General features: G+C 39.9%; 1 protein-coding gene across 2 annotated transcripts in view; it reads right to left on the bottom strand.

Moving 5' to 3' along the window:
- LARGE1 (LARGE xylosyl- and glucuronyltransferase 1) overlaps nucleotides 1–13,259 on the bottom strand; it is a 279,977-nt gene that overhangs the window by 63,192 nt on the left and 203,526 nt on the right. For both annotated transcript variants that reach the window (XM_036401466.2, XM_036401467.2), the window contains one exon: nucleotides 7,027–7,131. In XM_036401466.2, coding sequence (XP_036257359.1) covers nucleotides 7,027–7,131 — 105 coding nt within the window. The remainder of the gene's footprint in view (nucleotides 1–7,026; nucleotides 7,132–13,259) is intronic.

Raw genomic sequence — 13,259 nt, 5'->3', positions numbered from 1 at the left:
GGGGGTATTCCACAGGAGTTGGTACTGAGCCTGATACTGTTAAGCATTCAGAATAATGATCTGGAAATGGAATAGAATGTGTCCTAGGCAATGTAACACATGACACCACATAGTGGGCTGTGGCCTAATTCCCTGGGGATGGGCAGCTACACAGGTTCCTTGACTGGACAAGTGGGTATGAGAAAGCTCCTAAAATTCAACAGAAAGTCCTGAAAAGGACTATTCCTGAATGGAGAGTACATGCTGGAGGACAGGTGGATAGAAAGGAGATTTCCAGGAGAAGTTCTAAGGGATTGGGTGGACAGCAAGTTGAACATGAGCCAGCAGTGCAACCTTGGGGCAATATTCCATGTGTTGAGCTAGATTAGCCCTCAGGTCATGGGAGGTGATACCACTCTTGGCTCAGCACTTTTAAGACCACATGAGAAGCACTGTTTTGGATTCCTCAGTCAAATAAATATCCTGATACGCTGAAGTAGATCCATCAGAGAGCAACTCAAATGGTCACAGGCCTGGCACTCATAAGGATAAGCTGGAGAACTGGCCTTCTTCAGCCTGGGGAAGAGAAGACTGAGGGATCTCCTGTTGCTTTCTAAAACTACTTAATGGAGCAATAATTTTCTAACAGATGCACAGAGACAGAATGAGAGATAACAGTCACATATTGCAGCAAAGGAAAATCTAATTACAAATATGAATCTTTACTTTTATTTTTCACTGAATAGAAAAACAGTGGCTGAATACAGGAACAGGCTGCTCTGAGAGGTATCCATGAAGACACTTAAAACTCAGCTGGAAAAGGCCCTGAGCAACCTGAGCTGATTTTCAATGGGAAGAGGGCCAAAAGACTTTGGGAGATCTTTTCTGATCTAAATTGCTTATAATTCAACAATTCTACTTGGGGAAAACTTCTCTTTTCACTGTCTGTGACTTTCTTGAGTACAACTGTATAGAGAAGATCTGCATATAGAGTGTACTGCAGCACCCCTGTCCTCCCCTGAGCTCACTTTGACAAAGATTGGTGCAGAAGGGAAGGCAGAGGAGCTACAGCACGAACAGTTAAAGCCAGGACATAGCTGAACATAAAGACAAGACAATGAGGAAAGGCAAGAAATGAGCTGCTTCTTCTGAGATTTGTGTGTGGTCCACAAGATTTGCAGATTCTTCTCTTTTAAAGTCTCTTGGTATTTTTTTAAAGGGGAAAGGTTTGTCCTGAACTTAGTTTGCCCAAACACAAAATGCTAGGTTGCCCTAGCACCTAAGAGATCCTAAGAGGATCCGACTATGACCAAATCCAACTGGTTTTGTTGGCACTCTATTAGTGGGAATGACTTTGACACGGGGTAGAAAGACATCTTAGTCACTCTGCTACTTTCTGTGACAGGCACCAAGCTCCCTATTAAGAGTCCAAAGATGGAGTCCAACTGTGATGTCTCTTTTCTTTGTTTAAGGACTGTGGCTAAATCTGCTGTCTCTGTCTCTACAAAAAGGAACTGTCTTTCCACAATCACTTTTATGAGCACAATGAGAACCTGGAAAGTGAACTTGCACTTCAGAAGAAAACGTACTGGTTTTACTATCACTATGCATTTGTCTGGGCTTCTCCCATCATATAATAGAAGGTTTTGTTCTCAGTGTAGACACCTCAATGCCTTTACTAAGCTTTTATGTGCAAGTCTTTCATCCAAATTTAACCTGCTAATCATTGTCCCTCTACAATAAAGAGGGCACTTCAGACTGCTGGACAACATAATTACTGATCAAGGTATGTATGTTCACATAAAGAACTGCCTTGATCAAGCTAAAAATAAAACACTTCAAAATGATTTTTTAAATCATTACATTGGAATGCTACCTCTAAATGCCTGATTTATGTACATTACATGGAGAACTTTACAGTATGGACTCTGGTCAGATCAATAAAACTCCCAAAATGAAGACAATTTAATCAACTAAAAAGAAATAAATTTTATTTACTCCAATACAACTAGAATCTGGTATAGACTGTCTAAACACCATCTTTTTTAATCACAGGTTTCCTACAAGATAAATGTTTTCAGTGTTTCAAAGCAAGTCTGGTGGTGTTTTTTAAAAACAGTTTTTGCAGGGGCTGAGACATGAAATTGCTAAGGAGTAGAGGAGGTATCTGAGAGAATGCCATGAACAGTAGACTAAGTCAGCCACAGTAATGCCTTTACTACATGGATAGGCCTCTCAAACTAGAGACCTCATTTTCAAAATCAAAGACATATTGACCCTCATTTCAGAAATGTCAAGCATGCTGTAATCAAGTTCTCAGTACATCACATGCTTTAGAAAGTACATGAGAAAGACCTGAAATGAAGCTATTCTTTGAGGATAGTCAGCTTTAAGATAGCTTATTTTTAAGTGCAAGCTACAGATTATAGACAACAAAGATAGGCATAGGGGTCATCAAAATGCAGAATTATTGCTTTAGCTTCCCACCTTTGACACAAACAGACTAACAGACTAATACTTCCTGTTGAGACTGAAAGCAACGAGAGAGGCTGGCATTCCTAAACTGCTACCTGGACAATGTGCACAGTATTTGTACTTCAAAGGCACCTTTACACGTATAAGGCTCATATGTATCACCATGCTTTGCACTGAGAACAGTATTTACTGAGTAAACTCACGGTGTCCTAAAGGAAGAAAAATCTAATCCAAAAAACTGGCACAGTGTGAACCTAAGCAGATGAAGAAAGTGCTGCTTTTTGACTTGTCATGAGTGTTGGACATTGGTTTTTTAATCATTAAAATACATTTTTCATCTGTTTGCAAAGGCTCCAAAGGTACTTTGACCCAACCCTAATGACAGGTCTTCTATTACCAAACATCACTTATGTTCGAATTAATGGCAGACAGGAATATTGCAATGGCTTTAGAGGGGGCATGGCTAAGCTTGGTCAGGCCACCATGGTGGGTTTAAAAGGTTCTATAAACCATGACTTTTCTGACTTCTTCATTCACTGAGACAATTTGACAACATCCTCCTCTCTCAAGCAGCCAACATACTTGACTACAATTACCGCAATGCCATGAGCAGAAGCCTGTGGAGCTCGGTGGAAAGCTGTTACCAGGTTTCTGGAGCAGGACCACAGGCAGTGCCATGACTACCAACAGCCCACTCTGCACTGCTTCACCAGTCATTTGTTTTCTGCACGGAAGATGCACAGCTTCATCATGAAGGAGCACAAGACGTGATCCAGGCTTATTTCATATAAACAGTCTGTTCTATGCTTGTCTTTCATCATTCAAATTTGTTAAATATAATGCAAAAATGACGTAACACGTGCTTTCCATTTCCAATTCCACTTCCACAGGTCCTTTTCTTCAGGGAAACAATAAAGGAGAGAGACTAATTCTAGCACTCTTCCAGTCATTACAAACACAGGAGTAATAAGGCACAGTACACATGTAGCCTAGTAATCGTTAGGTGCTAGCCATTCCCTTCTGTTCCCAATCCACAAATCTGGTAATGTCACATTTCCCAGTGTAGGAGTATGAATTCTCAGCTCAAGCTGTTGAGACACCTCCTTATAGTTTCTGGTGGTTCCACTGAGGCAGTGCATTTCAGTTGAGCCTCAAATCTTCAGTATGGGCTTCTGCAGTCCAGGAGTCTGAAATCCCCAGGGCCAAAGTTTTTTAAAATTACCCCCAGCACCCAAATTATAGATTTATCCCAAAGTTCCATTTGGCAGGCATGGGGTCCATTCTCAGCTGATGGAAGTTGGCTCTGCTGCACTAAAGCCAGAGAAGCCAGGGGTGAATCACCCCCCTGAAGAAGTGGTCAGAAGCCTTAACAGTCACCAGAGACTGCTTTTAAAAGCTATTCTCCACCATGATGGAAAGTATTAGACAGACAAAAAGTACTAAAAAAAATACTAAAAGCTTTTATGTTTAGAATTTCTTTTATAAGGTACTTTTCTGAGGACTAAGATGACTGTTACTCCCAAAATGAACATCAAACTATACAGTGCAACTCTGAAGCTGTAAGTTTAACAACTGTACAAAGAAAAATCATAGTGTAGCAATACTTTCAAAAGCACAGTTTAGTCAGTGAAAGATAATATAGTTACATAGCAAGAAATTGTGCTTGAATTAGTGTATGAGGAATCTGGAAGAGTTAACTCAGCGCAGACAATCAGCATGGAGTGGATGATACATAAAAAGGGCATTTGATTAAGCAGCTTACTGAGTGTTTGCCAGTAGAGTACAGAAAAAAACTTGGAAACCTTTGTGGTACAGAAGGAATTGTGTTTAAAATGCTTGAGGAAGAGAATGTTATCACAAATAAAGAATGGTTCTAACTAAGAACACCTTAAACACTAATTAAATCATCTGACTTTGGGTTTGGTCTGGTTTTTCAACAATTATATTATCATCGACTAAGGTATGACTTGGATTATCTGCCTGTGCAAATGAGGAAGAATTAAAAACAACCAAATAAAATCTTTCCTTGAAAATCTGTACTGGCTGTCAGGAGATCTGTTCTGGGCATACAAGGAAGAGAGGATTGCAAATGCTTACTGGGTTTAAAGAACCAGCGAAGAAGGAACAAACACATCCTTGCCTTTAATACACCTGCCTTCTGGGACTCTCCCAACCTATATGTTGTCCAGAGAGGCTCAGGCATAGAAAGATAAGAGTGAAAGAGAAATTGTCTTCAGAAACTGTTAGGAGCAGTAGAACACTTTTGACTTTGAGAGGTGCTTCAAAATCAAATCTGCCAGGGTTAGGTCTGGCTGAAGAGGCTCACATAAAAATCTCTTTCCTTAGGATTGTATCCTAGGTCTGTAGTAAATACTCTCCCAAGAGCAAGAGTAAAGTCTGTCTGAGAGCCTCCCCATGGTCCAGCTCTGTTTAGCTCATTAAAGTTTCAGGGGTTTGGGGTCCCTTTTGGAGTTCCTAAGTACAGCTCTAGGCACTAATTTCCATGCCTTCCCCCTCCTGGACCGCTGTCTTTCATGAGTGTTTTGCTTAGAGATACTGCCCCTCTTTTCAGAGTCCCCCTGCTTTAGTTTTCTGAATCCTCCTTAGCCACACCGTTGCGTTCAGTGTCAATTATTTTTATTTACTGAACCCATTACACAAGACCCAGTCTCACCTTCCATGAGAAATGTATACCTCCAGTCTCTGCTAGATTACTGAGGCAAACAATTAATTCAATCACGGAATTTATATTAAAGGGTGCTGATTCTGTCAATAACCTCGTTTCCTACTTCTCAGAGGTTGCACTGTTTCACTCTTGTTCCACATCCTTGAAAAAACAACATTCCACTTCTTATGATCACTTGTCAATCTTCCATACATTATCTACCTTCTGGTTTTCTTTCTAAAAAAAGAGTTTTTATAACTACAAGGTAAGTTGTGTGAAGAAAGAAATTGTGAGGAAAATAAAATCTTGTGCAGGAGTGCAGGATTATGGGATTTTGCATGGCTTCATAGGTATGTATTAATAGAAGAATAAACACATGCAGTGTATGTGAAGGACTGCAGATATCTGATTATTTTTGCTTTCAGTGTTAGGTTTATGTGATATACTGACATTTGGTATTCCTAGAAACCATTTGGACAATTAAGTTAAGACAACATAAGTTAAAGCCTCACAGATTTTTTTTTAATGTTAACATTTTAGAAATAAATATATATATTTTATACCATCCACCATACAGTACTGCATTATTCTGATCTTATGTGGTTCTGCCAGATTCTCTCTGCCAGCATTAAAATGGCAGAAAGGAAAAGGCAAAAATATGTCAGAAAGGAAAAGGCAAAAATACAGCAGAAAGAAGGTAGCTATAGAAGGTGGTCATTTCTCAGTAGAACAAAAGATACTGCTTTGTGGTGTAACAGTGAACTGAATTGACACCAACAAGTTGAACTGTGTATAACACAAGCTTTCAAATTTCAGAAAAAATCCATGAAACTTATCTCTGTCTCATGCTTTGAGGGGGCTGGGGAACAGGGATGGGCAGACCTAGCCTTTCTATTTGCAATTCTGGCAAAGAAGAGTTAGGAAACAAACCTATTATGCCAAGATCTTGTTTCCACACTAATCTGTGTTCTGTTAGGCTATTCTTCTGAACATTTCCAGAGAACAGAGATGCTCTGCAGAGGCTAAACTACGAATTCACAAAAACTAGTGGGATTCCCACATATATACATAGGAATAGAGAAATACAGATGACCCAACCACACAACTTGTTCAATCCTTTTTCTAGTTAGTCTGTTTAATTTAATCCAATCTATTTCTGTGAAGCAAAATCACTTTTATGGTGAGTAATTTCCTGATAGTTCAGGGATATTTAAATGGACTCATCTGTTCCAAATGGAGGCTTCACCATCTGTTCTGCCCTTTTATTACAAAGAGAGAGAGAACCGAACTCACTGCATCAGCATTTAAAGGCCTGCAATGAAATGATTTAGGTGTATGCGTGTGTTCTGTATGCACCTGGTATGTTTTCTCACATACCAAACACAAATCAGTGGGAAGACCTGTCTCTTGTAAGCTAATAAATTCTCTGATCTAGTGCCTTTATTCCTTTCTCATGGCAGCAGACACTGATGGCCAGTAGCTTGCATTTTATAAGGCAATTATGACCCGGATGGTGTCCTGCAGGGGTTATTATGTTTATTTGGCTAACATTTTGTGATACCGTTTATTTCTCTACAGAAAACTATCAACTCCTATTCATTCCCTCTTGCTGGGCCTATATACAAGTCACAAGTCATTGTGGACAGAAATCTCGTAGGAGATGTGCTGAGGACCTGTCAGATTGCTGAAAAGCTCTGTTCCTCCCCAAGAATGTCACACAATCTTTTCTAACACCATTTAGAGAAGACCAGAAATTCCAAAATGCATTACATTGCATCATTTTTCCTTTTCAGAAAGATAAATTTAGCTGTAGCTTAGGAAGGGAGGAGCCAGTTACCACATCTCATACTCTCTATACCAGGAGACTGACTGCAGGTGTTAATTCAAAGCAAACCCTCAGGTCCTACCTGTGTTGTAGCCTCTCCCAAGCGCTGGCCAGGGCCGATGGTTCTTCCAGAGATTGCCCAAATACCAATCACTCTGGTTCTCCACCAAGCCAAGAACTTGCTGCCCTGGAAAATGAGCAAATTGCAAGAATATCATAAGATATAAGACAGTCAATAAATGGAAAAAACACAGGAAATCTGGAGAGGGACAACCAGTGGAAGAAGGCAGAAGATGGGGTGCTGCCTTCCTTCCATGCCTTCAGAAGAAGCCAGCTTATGTAACAGACAAGCAGGCGTGGAACAGCAAATTCAGCATGGCTCATTTCTTCCCTGGCTAGCCTGAGTAATTAAACACTGTGGGAACCTTTGTCACGCTGACAGAAATATGTCATCCAGACAAATCTGAATGCCGCTTGATTTTGGAATACAATGATGGAGAATCCTCCTAGTGAGAATCAAGTGTTGGTAAAATGATCATCTAATATGAAGATCTGTTCATACTCTGATGGAGAAAACATAATTGAAGAACAAGGCTCAATGTCACAAAGAGTGACTGAGAAAAAAAGAGTAACACATCCCTCCCTTTTGCTTCAAAAAATACTGGATTTGAAAAGTTTACCTACATAAGAAAGTTGCACTGTTTTAATTTAAGAGAGTAATTTAGAAGTCATTTGGGTGAGCCTGTGTAGAATGCTGCATAGAAATTATGACTTCAGTTTTATTTCAGTTTATCTTGCATTGATTAGCAGCTGGCTTCAGCTAGAGTAAAATGTATTTTAAATCAAATGTGTCTAGAAGGTTTGCACTGCTTAAAAATCAACCGAGAAATGAATGTTTGTATAGATAAGGACTTAATTATGTATCCTAAAATGTGGTGTATAAAATGTAAATAAGAGAAGTGATGGAAAGGATGCTGTGGTAATGGAGGTTGGAGGGAAGGGGAGAACTGCATTTGGATCTAGTCAGAGAAAGTAAAAGGAATGGTGCTTTGAAAGGACATGCTCAGTGAGGGCACTGAGACTAGTACTGGAAATTATTTTGCAATCTTTTGAGAAAGCAATTAAGCATCATGCTTTGAAGCATCGTTTTCAAATCCCAGCTATGCTTGTAAAATTGTGTGTATTGTCACAGCAGTGCACTGCAAACCTGAAATGACCATTGTATGTTGCTTACATAAAACCACAGCTATTTCAGTATGGTCCAATACAAAGGTTGGGCTGAGAATGAGACACAAAGACAGATATGATTAACTCAATTTTATAATTGGCTTGAAAGGTGATTGTAATACACTCTTCTGTGGTATCTGCAATTCAGTGGAATGTCAGTAACCTCAATGTGTCTTGAATGCTGTTTCAAAGAGTGTAAGCAGCAGTGATTGGCCAATGCAAATAAAAAAACCAAGCCAGAACACTAGGAAATTTTTCAAGGAGTGAATGGAAATCAATCTAAAAATAACTTTGAGAGATTAACAAATCCATCCCACACCACTCTAGCATCATCCTGCTCTATCCTAATGACAACATGACACTCCTCACCTTATTTTCCAGTGATGTATCTCCTATTCCCTTACATATTTATTATACAGTATATACAATTTTTTCATGTTAGATCCCATAAATAAATTTTTAAGAAGGTGGAAAAGCTGGGAGAGAGCAAAAGGATCATATCAAACCCATTGGTGCTACTGAAAACTGATAATACTAACAGAGTGCAATGCACAAGCAAGTGAAGGAAATTACAAGCCAGAGGCAAACACATCCTAAGCAGCTCTGTTCATACAGATAAATGACAGCATCTCTCAACCTGTGAGAGATGTGACACACATGGGACACACTGGAGAGCACATCACTCACAAGCCATATACTGTGAGGAAATATGAAAGGGATCTCAACTGGCTGAAAGGAGCCTAAGGCAAAAAGAGGCCGAAGGACACAATTTAAACCAACACTTGTTGACTCCCAGCTGGAAGTCTGCCTGTTTATAGCCACTCCCTTACAGGTGAAGTAGAATAAATCAAGATAAGAAACATTGGCTAATAAGGGATGAGGAGAAATAAAAAAACCCAAACCAATAGAAAATGCAGGTGTAGCTGGGCTGGAATGGGTTGGCATAGTTGGTAGGAAGAGACTGACCCTGCCCATAATCTAATAGCACATTTCACAACTCAGCAGTCCAGAGATCCTTCTCAGGATAGTACAGCTACCATCAAAAGAAATGTCAGAATTCCATTTGCAAGAAGCAGATACCAAACTTCTTTACCACAGAGCATCAATCTGCTTTCATTATTTTAGCCTCATGGATTTCCCAACATGCTACAGACTTCAGCCTTTAAACCAATGGATAAGGAAAAATGAACAAACCTTAATGCTTGTCAATGGTTTTCATTTCCCACATACCAGTCCAAAATTTCAGTTCCAGTAACTTACCCCTGAAATACTTTTTTCTCAATTATTATTTCTCATGCCAAGATAAACTAAAAAAGGTTCAGGAAATTATGTTGGCATGTATTTACTGTAGTTGTATAATTTCTTTCTGTATTTTCCCTTTATTTTTGATGACACCAGGAAAAAACCTCACTTTCACCAGCACTCCTTGAGGTTTCATATGGGACACAGATGAAGGCAGAAATGAACATCATGTAAGCTTTAAGGCTCAGATACATGGATCAGATAATGTGACTTACTGTGTATTAACTGAGCTGGAAAAACTGCTGTACATGCCCTCTTAGCTTGTCACAAGCACACAGTAAAATGTATGAGCTAACATGCTCTGCTTTGCTCTTGCAATGGCCTGGGAATGTGCACACGTTCACACACTGTCCTACGGTAGAGCATTATGCAACTTGTCAGGCTGTTGTAACTCTTACTGGTGCATAAAAGCCTATTAGGCAGATGTGATAGCTTGTCTCCCAAGTCACCTTGGAGAAAATTATGGAGATATGCTTTCCATCTTCTCTAGTTATATTTCTATTTTCTCTAGGCTGGAATAGTGTTGCTATCTTGCTAAAGAATATATTTTATTTCCCTTTACATTGTCTCTGTGATCTTGATTTAAGGCAGAAGTAATCCAGAAAATAGAACTTCAGCTGCATAGCAAATATTAATGTTTCCAAAAAGGTTTTCATTCTGAATCAATACAGAAAAAAAGAAAATCAGAAATATTTTCTGGAAGACATTCCCCAAATATTTTGATCTGAAGATATAAAAATCGCATCTAAGAATGTACAACCATCCTCATGTTACATATAATACAGATGCATAATATATACCCTATAGATTACATTATTCCATATATCTCAAAGTTCAAACAAAAAAAAAATCCCAAGTTGTGTCCTTCCAATTACAACCAACTAAAAATTCACTCAAAAGCTTTCACTCAGTGTTTTAATGCAATTTTGTTCTTTAAAGAGTCATTGTGAGAATATCTGTCCAGTACCAGCTATTTCATTTAGTTATTTACTTTTTCAAGTGCATCACAAAGTTACAGACATGAGGCACTGGATGAAGGGATGCATGGTGTCGAGCAGGCACGTTGAACAGCTCTCTGACCACAACCAGCCTGTCCCTCTGCCACCCTTTGTGCCTCCCCTGCAAGGTGCTCACAGTTCTGCAGGAAATATCACCAGCTTCACTTCACCTCTGATCATACATCAGTCTGAATTCAGGTTTTCTGGGCAGCATAGACTAGAGTTCCCTCCCAGCACGGCCTTTTGGAAAAGGCAAGCATAAAGGAGTTATGTGAGCTATTCTTCCAGCAGATGAGAACACGGTGCCTGCTGTAATGGATTTGAACCTTTCAGCATTCTGAGCTGCTGGTTTCTTCTTCCTAAGAGTTATTATAATAAAATACCACAACTAACAGCAAAAGCTCTATCATTTTCTGTTCTGGTCCTGCAGTTATGATTAAGTGCACTCCTCTCACTCTCTGTTACTCCAGGCACAAGTTAGCTTATGAAAATTAAGCTGTCTTTCTTACTTCTTCATACATCACCACTAACAGCCAGACAAGAGAAAACAAGGCTATGATTCTGGCATGACCACTGTGAAAAATTACCAGGCAGGCAGAATTACAGCTGGATTGCTGGAAATGGGGCTGTGTGCTGCCTGGCTGTGGGTTGAGACTTCTCCAGAAAGCAGCTGCAGCTACAGCATTTTGCACAGAACAGCTGCCTGACAGCTCCCTCATGATGAGAAGCTTGGCTGTTGCTGAGAAGAGGTTTCCATGGAAAAACAGACACTTCTGAAGCTGACAACTCAGTGCCATTAATTCTGCTTTTGCTTCACAGATTTTTGGTGGCTAATGGAGGGGAAAGCATTATGCTGTAACTCAGACACTGAAGGGGACTCCAGACCTTAACTCAGCTCCCAGCTGTGACACTGAACAGCCTCTTGCTCAATTCTCCCTGAAAAAAACTTTACCCCTCTTCCATTTTGCCTGTCTCACATGTTGCAAATGTACGTCCTCAGCGTTAGTAAGTGTATGCTACTTTCTACTGGAAGGGTAAGAGCAGCAGCGTGTGGCCAGGCTGAAGCTCCATCCAGCACGGAGTTGTCTCCAGCAGCAGGGAGGAGCAACTGTGCAACACGGAGCACAATAGTGCAGCTGTATGGTGCCTCTTCTTAACAGGGGTCCTCAGGATACAGTGACTCATGGCACATGACACATCTGAAGGAGTATCAGCTATTTTTCATGTTGGGTCTGGTACCTGCTGCTTTTTCTTGGTGCCAGTCTCCGTGCCTGTGAATAATATTTTCCTATTCTGCCCTATTTTTTCCCATTTTTAGAGGATTGCATCTTCTTTGCAGTCTATGGTACACAGGACCTTAACCTGAGCTCTTGCATTGATGTATTTTGCTATAAAAAACAATAAAAATAGTAGTAAAAAATTACAGTTATTACATGTATTACAGGTACTTCAGGTACTTTCAACATCTTCCTTAGTGGAAGTTTTTTCTTTTCTTTTAAACCTATAGTGGCTTTTACATGACTCCACTGCAATTAAAGTAAGAGCACTGAACCTACTGCTAACACTTAAGTGTGAATTGCACTGTCTCAGGACATCAGACTGTTTCCAGAAAGAGGAAAATAAGAAGACAAAAATAAAGGGGCAGGAAAGGCTGGAGTGTCACCTGATTTCCCATGGCCAAAGGATGAGCTGGTATCACTGAAAAGATTCAGCTCACTTCTCCTGGTTGTTGGATTTGCAAGGTTTAGTTGTATTTGGTAGAAGCCTTCAAAGTTTAAATCAAGTGCAAAGTAGTTTTCATCCTCTAAAAACATAAGTAAGAAATTTCTACACTGTGGAACCTCTTGAAGTAGAACAGAGCAGAACTCTGTCTTGCTACTTCTAACTACTCTAACACTCATGGTTTAGATAATTAGGAATTTAATACAGACATGAATGCTGGAGCTACAGCCAGATACTGCCAGAGCAGTGCAGGTCTTCAGTGTAAGCTGAAAGAGAGGAGAAGGACTCAACAAAAATTTAAGATTCAAGCTTGGCAAGATTCAGAACTGCAGCATTCTGCTCCCAAAATGAGACACAGAAAAAGAGAACAAAAAACTGACAGAAGGGAAGAGGGGAAAACGTACATCTTCTCAATGTGGAAATATTCTAAATTGGCCAGTAGCAAGCCTGAACACTGTCAGGACTAGCTGAATCTATATTGGTTGAATCTATACTGGTGCAATGAAGCAGAGTTATTTTCTGCATGATTCAGAGTTAAAATCTTTGATTAATGCCCTTTGCTTCTTTTCGGCTTCTCCTGATTTCTTTTTCTTCAGCCTTTAAACACCTGCCTAACACACCCTTCCTTTCTGAAATGTGTGAGGCCACATCCTTAGCAATGAAATTAGTGTACTTAAGCTGACCAATACCAGTTGAATGTGTTGCACTGCATAATAAATCTTGCCTGAGTGACCCTTTCTTGATGGCCTTCCTGCCCCGACCATATATTGGTTCATACAAAATAAGTGGCTTCCACAATATTTCACTTCTCCCACATCTCTCATCCACCTCTTCAGATCACTGTCAAGCTCAAGTTCTTCATCCTCACTATCACTGCCCTTTGCAATTCTTGCACTGTCTATATAAATGCATGTTTTTTCCTGCTCCCAGGCTCATTTCTCTCTTCTACTGCCATGTCCTCTCTCATTCCTAAAAGAGACTCTGTCTTCTCATGCAACAAATGCCCTGACTTACCTCTGAAAATTTATTTCAAGCACAAAATCCCTCAGGACTTTCCTCCAAAATT

Source organism: Molothrus ater, chromosome 5, assembly GCF_012460135.2.
Source record: "Molothrus ater isolate BHLD 08-10-18 breed brown headed cowbird chromosome 5, BPBGC_Mater_1.1, whole genome shotgun sequence".
Classification (NCBI taxonomy): domain Eukaryota; kingdom Metazoa; phylum Chordata; class Aves; order Passeriformes; family Icteridae; genus Molothrus; species Molothrus ater.
The sequence above is the reverse complement of the archived record's forward strand: the minus strand, read 5'-3'. Positions and strand labels throughout refer to the sequence as shown.